The 8,429-nt window shown below is 40.0% G+C and overlaps 1 protein-coding gene across 1 annotated transcript; it reads right to left on the bottom strand.

Annotated features, from left to right (window-relative positions):
* Positions 1-1,062: 1,062 nt before the first annotated feature.
* On the bottom strand, positions 1,063-6,940 carry LOC146483637 (uncharacterized). The gene is made up of 2 exons (XM_085105821.1): positions 6,685-6,940; positions 1,063-3,197 (listed from the first exon to the last, which is right to left on the bottom strand). Exons 1-2 carry the CDS (start codon positions 6,853-6,855, stop codon positions 1,644-1,646), a joined length of 1,725 nt encoding a protein of 574 aa, XP_084961947.1. The 5' UTR covers positions 6,856-6,940; the 3' UTR covers positions 1,063-1,643.
* Between the last annotated feature and the right edge of the window lie 1,489 nt (positions 6,941-8,429).

Raw genomic sequence — 8,429 nt, 5'->3', positions numbered from 1 at the left:
TGTGTTGCCACTCAAATGAGGCCTTCTGAGCAGTACGTTCAGGTGTTGTTGTTCATTGCTCTGAGGAAAATGGTTTTACTCTTGGGTCTGTGGACAGATTAAACAGTGAATTGTTGCCATTTTAAATGAAAACTATCAAAAGACTATCAAAAATCACCTGAGGGAGCAGCACAAAATGGCTTCAAATGACAGTGTGTGAAGCTTTAAAATTTTAAGAAAGTGTCAAGACAAACTTGGCTGTCTTATTTTTGAAATGCTTTTTGTCAAAGAACTGAAACCAACACTAAACAAACAGTGCGATTCCATCCGTGCGAAATTATTTGGTTAGATCAGTTCTTACCAAGCCTTTTTTGTTTTATTGATTCATTGTTTTATGTCCTTTTTGACTTCATAAATACTTATCATTGACATGTTTTATCACATTTTAGAGCTTATGACATTCTTAGTGATTTTAACTGTTTGCTATATATTTATGCTAAGTGTTGTATTTTACTCGCACTTGAAAAGATGAAGTCGGAGAGGTCGAAACGTCGTGATTATTTAGCGTCAACTTTTATCACAAAATCTGCATCTAAGAAATTACTGAGCAACTATCAAAATCTATATCTAAGAAATTACTCATCAACTATCAAAAAGCACTAAAATTCCAATTCGATCTGGAACCCCCGGACATCTTAGGACGAGCTTCCAATGCTCTTTGGTGCTACGTGGGTAAATAAATAACGTTTACATTGTTTTGTTCGTCTGTTTAACGTGCTGTTTAGGATGCTTCTCACTTGCGACGGAATTTGTGATTAGAATAGTGTGACCTGTTCATCGATTCAAGGGTCTTGGCAACACTTTGTAAAAGTAAAATTCGTCTAGCGATTTCGAACTTGGGTACTTCTGGAAATGAAGTGGTTAAGCGTTGGTGGGACGTCTTAGTGGAAAACCACGACAATCGCCCTGGCTGATCATTTTGTTATTTATCGTCACTTGTAAGTTTTAAAATGTGTTGTTATTGCCAAGGAAAATTAAGTGATCTTTGCCCTCGAGAACTTTTAAATTCACGAAATTAAGACAGGCGCTGAATATTATTAGTCATTCCTCTTAAAAACTATATTTTCGTAGTTCTATCAAGGGTCTGCAAGTCGACCCAAAAATTAATTAGGTTATTTATGAGCCTACCTAAATTACCGATGTTGCGCGAGACCACTGCCACCCCCAGGAGTATGAAATCAGATAGGCCATGTTTCTCATGGTGTAAAGTGCAGTGTTTTAATGCTCCATTATCAAGTCTTCATCTCTCGTGTTTCTACCACACAATGTGTTTTATAGACGGTCGTTTAGTTTTATTACGACAAAGGACATTTTATTCAGTTTGAAAATCACATGAAGTACAGTTTCGTGGCTAATGAAAAACTGAACCACAGAGAAATGTTGAGCTGCACTGAGATAAATTCCTACCTCACAGCTACAGGAATTGTCTTTTGTTCATAGTTGCACTGATTATGTTAAGTTATGTGACATTTTAACGATCATGGTAGCTGAAGTGGGCAAGAAAAACACGTTGACTGAATACAACGTTGAAAATTGTATCACGAAGCGTAACAGAGTCAATGTCCTATATGAAAAAAATCAACCGTCAAACCAGGAAGTGTGTCCTAATCTGTGTCTTCTTCCAGCTTTCGCTTTTGACCGCGATTCCCGCCATCCTGGTTGAGGACCTCGTCTTGCATGGCCGGGATGAGACCTTTACGGAAAGCAATGGACAACAGCTCCTCAGCCGTCTTGGTTTCAGGGTACTCGCGAATGGCCCACTTCAGGTACAAGGCAAACTCGTTCCAATCCACTGTGCCATCTTGATCCATGTCGATGGCTTTCAAGGCGCACTTCGTCTCATCGCATCTGTAGCAGCCAAAGTATGGCGCAAGAAAACCATTGTAAAAAGCATCAAACTCCAACATGTCATCTCTTTTGCCATCGTCTCTCAGATCCCACTCGTCCCACATCAGACGAATCTCAGCAATCAGATGTTGGGCATGAACCTTCTTTGGTTCCTCCTGTGCAATGACATCGCTCATTTTTGCCGTGAGCTTCCCGCCTGAACGATCAAACAAGATGGCAAGACCTACTGGGCTCATGTACTCCTCTTTCCTGTTCTTGTGTAGGTCCTGCAGCATAACTTCCAGCATCCTTTGGCCCATTTCTTCTGTAAACTGAGGATTTTCACCAAAGACGTTCTTCAGCCTGTCTGCAACCATCTTAGGGGATGCAAGGGTGCTCATTCGCATGATAGGTTTTTGACCGAAGAACGCTGCCATGTCAAACTCTTTCTTGCTCGGAGTGAAGTTGGGCATTCCGAACACCATGTCCAGGGCGCGTTCACCATATACAACCTGTCTGTCGTAAGGCTCAAAGCCAGTGGTAATCCTGGTGACTTCTTGTGCAGCTTCACGGAGGCCCGGACAATTGTACTGTTTCAGGACCCTGTTGTTTCCAAGACGGACCAGGTTCATCAATGTGACGCTGGAACAGGAGTGGCCCATAGATGCTCCTTCTATAATCATACTTGCCCAAATGCCGTTTGCTCCTCGGGCGAGACATTCTAACTGGGTGCTGTCTGCCATTCCCCACTGTTCATGAACATGGACCAACAGCTTTCCATTCTGGAACCCGCAGTCATCCATCTCTCGGCGAACGGCAGCTGTCCATGCGCCCAGCTCCTCTGGAAGGTACTTGCCAGACTCTTCGAACACCAAGCCAAAGGGGCGTTCATTTGGTGGTAGAGAAGAAAGGTAATTGACAACCTTAAAGATTCTCTTGGGCCTCTTTATCATTCCATCTGGAAGATCGCGGATGTTGATGAATATCTTGGAATCTTTAGAGAGATTTTCACGGCACCACGCCATTCTTTCAGACAGGAGTTGGTTGATAGCTTCGACTTTGAACTTCTTGTAGTCGATCCCTGCCCAGACCAAGTCCGCTTCGATGATGACGTTCTTGACACCGAGTTCTTTCATTTTTAGCAAGCCAATTGGAATAGTCTTTGTGTCTGGCACCCTGTCTTTGTTAACAGATTCAAGAAACTCGGTGAAGGCGTAAAGGTTAGTGAAATCCTCCCCTTTCTCTTTCAGCTGGCGGATGAAGGTGTCGCCCAAGCGAGTCATGTGGGAGAAAGAAGCGACGATGATGTGCTTGAAGCCAACCTTTTTTATCTAGAAAATTAAGAACACTTATGTTAAGACAATTCCGGAATTTCAAAAAGATAAGAGGCAACAGAAGATTATGACTAATCTCCATAAGCTTAACAACACCTAAGATGCTGCTTCTTAACAAAACCTGATGGGTTTTCATTGTATCTTGCAAGAAACAATAGGATCTGACTCTATTTTATTGATGTTGAAGTTTGTCCGTGATCGACACAATTGTACACAGTGTACGCCGCAAAGGAGCGTTCATTTCTCCTTTCTTTGCAGGATTTCCACCAAATTCTCCGTTGACTAATTTTTCACGATTTATGGTTTCTGTTCCGCAAGTGTCTTCTCGATGTCTATCCCCTAGCTACATGTTATTTCTATTAAATATAGAATGTTGTTCAGAAGTAGCTGTTACGGATTAAATCGTTTGTTAATAAACCAATGCTTTCACAAAAAAAATCATTTGAAAAAACTGTATCGTATGCTGGAAATCCCAGGTGTAGTGCCGCTGACAGTGCATGGGGCACAAGGGCAATTCGAATGCCACAATTCTAAGATGTTTGTGAAAGCTATGAACGTGAAAATAAAACGCTAAGAAACTAGATGAAGAAATATGTTGCGCCTACTTTCTTGCTCCTTCTACGCTCATGTTATTTTCGCGTTTTTACTCATTTAATCTTTTTTTTTCATCATGAGAAAATAACAAACTATCTTGAATGTTTCGTTTTATCAACAGAGTTGATAAGGTGATTTGGTCACTCTAAAGAGCTTCGACTGCTGAATCGAATTGGCACTCCAATCTCTTTAGGGTGGCAGCTTACCATATCAACTCTGTTGGTAAAACCGGACATTCGTTCCCACTTCCCCACCGACACAACAGAAACTAACCCCCTTATTTTGACCGGTAGCCGTCTCTCAGTATCTGTCAGTTCACAGGGATTTTACTGGCATTTAAGACTAGCGTTAGAGGCGCGAAAACACCATTCAAACTATGCCATGGAAACAATACACCGAACCGCCCACGAAGGCCGTGAAAAGGCGCATTTATCACTTTCCATGTCAAGCATTCATTTAAAGCAAGTAATAATCAAAGATTGGGGAGTGCGTTCGATGATCTTGATCTCAGGCCCTCTCCTTTTCTAAGTTGGTGACGATATTATCTGCCTCTGCAAAATCTGCGGGAATGCCAGATGCGCGTCCCAAGATCCATTCATTCATGGTTGATTGACTGTCCCATACAATCTCGACTCGATCGAAACGCAATTAAGAGCGCGTTCTTTCCACGTCGAACGCGATAAATTTGGTTGATCCAGTCGTCAAAGGATTTTGGGGCCGATTTTGTGCCAACATCATCCGCAAAATGTTCATTTCAGAGCTTCGAGTGCTGAATCGAACTGGGCACGATGAATCACCAGCCGGAATGAATCGAAACGCGTTGCCTGAAATATAACTAAGTGCCGCCTTTTATCTTAATTATGAATTGAAGAAGAAAAATATTTCGATTAAAATTGTGCGAATTAAATGAAATTTTACAACCTTCTAGTACGAATCTTGGTTCCCGCCTTTCTCCATAAATTAAGTTGCCGCGCGCTTACAACCTGGTATAGCTTTAATTAAAAGTACAGTACGTGTTGGTACAACAGATCTGGTACAATAGGTATTTCCGTAGTAATTACTTATAGATTAAAAGTCATTAAGGGTAAGAGTTAACTGGTACAAATTCAACCCGAAACACGGCGGAATTACACCAAAAACTACCAAAAACGAATGAGCAAGTTATTTCCAGTCATGTTTTGGCAACAAGATAACTAAAGGTAAAAACTTAGAAAATGTGTGTTGACAAGGCATAAACAACCTATTGTTACTTCTTAGAAACCAATTTGGGCGTAATTATTCATTGGTACGGTTTCCGAGGAAACACTTCAAAACAAACTTGCTTCACATTGAATTGGTACCAGGAGAAAACAACTTTTGATCAGCATAACTTAAATTATGTCTACAACAAACTATTGCGTTGAAAGATTTGACTAACACAGTTTCAACTGTGTCACTTGTTCAGCACAGTGAAGGATAATCTGAACAGTTCTAAGAAGTCCAGCTAAGAAGGCAAAGTGTCTCTTGTTGGTGACTTTCATTACACAATTCACCTTAATTCCCTTAATAAAACACAAGTAAATGGAATAACTTCACACTAAAATCATTGTTGTTCAAACCGCAATATTTGAGAGTAATTATCAGCAATGAAACACCGTTCAATGATTAAAGTATCCGAATAAGGACCAAATTTAATAAAAAAACAACTTTGAAACTTTTACTTTGAAGAATGTATTTTTGTTGTATAACAGAGGAAGGCTAGACGAACGGAAACGTGTTTTACATCGGCGAAACAAACTTACAATTGCATTAAAATTAAAAAATTTATATTGATGATCTTAATCGAACAAAAAATAGCACATTGGCCATTTTTGAATTGAATCATTCCAGGAGCCATAAGAGATCGAGGAGTCGTTGTGAGACGTCGTATTTAAAAAGGTAGATCAGAGTTTGATAAACTCGACTGCAGCTAAACCTAAATGATCTTCAGTTTCCCATGAGACCGAAACTAAGGTTATTCTGGTTTCCAGATCACCTCAACTTCAAATGCTTTTCACATTCTTGGGAGCAACTTGGACGGCCGTTTATTACATATCAAAATGAAAAGATTACACAAGTTTTGGTTTTTCAGTCGTGTTGTTTGTATTGATAACAGATCCATTTAGGGGCCAGAGATGAAAATGGTAGTGAAAGTTACACATTTTGGACTGAAATTATTTAGGAAAAATGACATATCTAAGCCCGAGAGGGGCCGCAAGAGTTTTAAGAGGCGGGCGGCCGCACACACCCAACAAAAATTTCCACCACCGCTGTAAGTCCACCTCGACTTAGGACATGACCTGGAACGCTTTCTCCAACGATTAGAAACGAAGTGTTAAGTTTGCCAGATGGTAACAAAAAAGACAAGTAGTGGATGTAGTGAGTGCAACGCTTTAAACGATCGAAAAATACCTTGGCCGGTGAGTTTGATTTCTCTTTCCGTATACTGCACAATTGTCCCAGTAGTCAGAATAATACATGCGGGCACGTGCGCCATTCATATTAGCACAAATCTGTAAATTCAGCAAACTTAACATGTATTTTTGCCTTCGTCTTCTTGTCACGGTAAACCTTTTTTGTTTGAATCACATAGTCAAAACAACAAGACGCATTAACAAGTTGATTTAAGCTGACTCGCTACGTGCACAGTGCGGGAACCCTGCTTTTGGGACGCCCCCTTGTTACGGTTGGTTTCGTTCGGCGTCCCGATGAAATACTTTCATACTTCCCTACACGTCCGCTCAATACGGTGTACACATTTAAATGAAAGTATTGAAGTGTTTCTAAACATGAGCGACATTTTAAGTTGCAAAATACGAAAAGCACACTAAACCAATATAAAAATGTATTTAAACTATTTTTCTTCACAAACCTGTTCGTAGATTTTCCATTTATTCTCAATGGTGTGGCCTCGCAGTTGACCCACCGTACTCTCACGAAGGGAATTATCCAACACGAACAGCTCCATTTCCTTGAGGGCTTTTCGTTTTTCCTTGTCATCTTGAATATCTTTATGCATACGGCGAATCTGGCTTTTAAACATGGTTGTTGCTGCTGAAAAAGCTACACAGTGAGTCGAAGTTGAACTGTTCAAGCAATGCTCAAATTACGACTGCGAATATCGGGGCGTTGTAGTAGCTCTCATAAGGTCTCACGTGATTGGCTTGATTCCCATCTCGAAAACAATAGAACAAACAACAAAACAATATCCTCAACCCCAAAAACAACAGCGGCTGATAGACAATTAAAACAATTACGCAAGCTTACGAAGAGAAGACGCCTCATTTGGTATGCTAATACATGCTCATATGCGTCGCATACTTAATCCTTGATCACCATTCATTCATTGGTGTTTCGCAATAAAGAGGAATGTGAGACCGACAAATACCAGCTAAAGCAGCATAGAAGCAGAGCAGTTCCCCGACAGTTGACCAGTTGTCAATAGCACAATATGACATTCAATGAATTTAATATTGTCAACTTTGATTCCCAGAGTATTGTTAACGCTGGAGATGAAGCTGCTATTGTTTGGATGATTTTCTATGAACGTTTTAATTCCTCTGCATTTCTTAAGCGTCAATGAACTTGACAGTGACTATGGTTAGGCCGAAAACGAGAAACAAAATTATTTTCATGTGCCGAGCGATGACGTTCCAGTTAACTTATGAGTTTCAGCCTGGGCGCAATTGTAATTATGTGGGGCAAGATTGGCATAACTTACATCATAGTTGATGGTTACGAAACCTGACAAACTTCTTTGTTATATGTTTTTGTTTGCCTTTTTGGTCTTGACCCTGCACAAACAACAATAGAATTTGGAAAGTGTTGGAGCAACTGACCAATCGAAACGTTTTTGTTAAGATATTCAACTGTGGTGTGAATGTTAAAACAAAGAAATGTACAGGGTCGCGGCCCTTCCAACATAAATTGCAGTACCATTGTTTTCATGGCAAGGCTTCCTAACCAGTCGCTCAATTAACTATGCTTACATGAAACTTTTTCAATGAGTTCACTGTGTATTGGCGCGACGGAGTTCACTTCCCAGTTAAGACTAAACTTCATGTCATGATAGCTGTACCAGTTGTGGGATGAGATTACTTTATTTACAAATGATTTCCTTGGACCTGTCGGACAATATTTTCTTTAATCCGCCTTAATCGCATAAGCCCTCTTGTCTTTTTTCAGGCTTTCCTCAAGTCTTTTTTTCCCTTATACTTTACACCTAATTGCAATAGCGTTGTCATGTAAAAATGAAAATAAAAAATAGGAATTTAACTTAAATCTTGAAGCAGGCAATTTCATGTTGATCGTTATAACAGAAGAAACGGCCACATAACTCAAGCAAATCAATTTATCATTACATCAGCATACCATAGCGGCAAATTTAGTGTTCCAAGCAGAGTTGATTGAAGCTAATTATTCCTATTTGACTTGGTTGATTTTTATTTAGATACACATGTTGTGTCACGTGACGTATTTTATCGTAGACAAACGAAAATATTGTTAGTATTTCTTGGACTATGAATGTGTTAAGGACAGTGCCTACTAATAAAGAAGAATTTTTTTTGGTTTATGACTATCCGAGGAAGGCAGATCTTAGCACTGAGGGCTATTAAA

This window comes from Pavona decussata, unplaced genomic scaffold, assembly GCF_977016875.1.
Source record: "Pavona decussata unplaced genomic scaffold, jaPavDecu1.1 SCAFFOLD_38, whole genome shotgun sequence".
Taxonomy (NCBI): Eukaryota; Metazoa; Cnidaria; class Anthozoa; order Scleractinia; family Agariciidae; genus Pavona; species Pavona decussata.
Note: the sequence above shows the minus strand (reverse complement) of the source record. Positions and strands in the feature narration are given on the sequence as shown.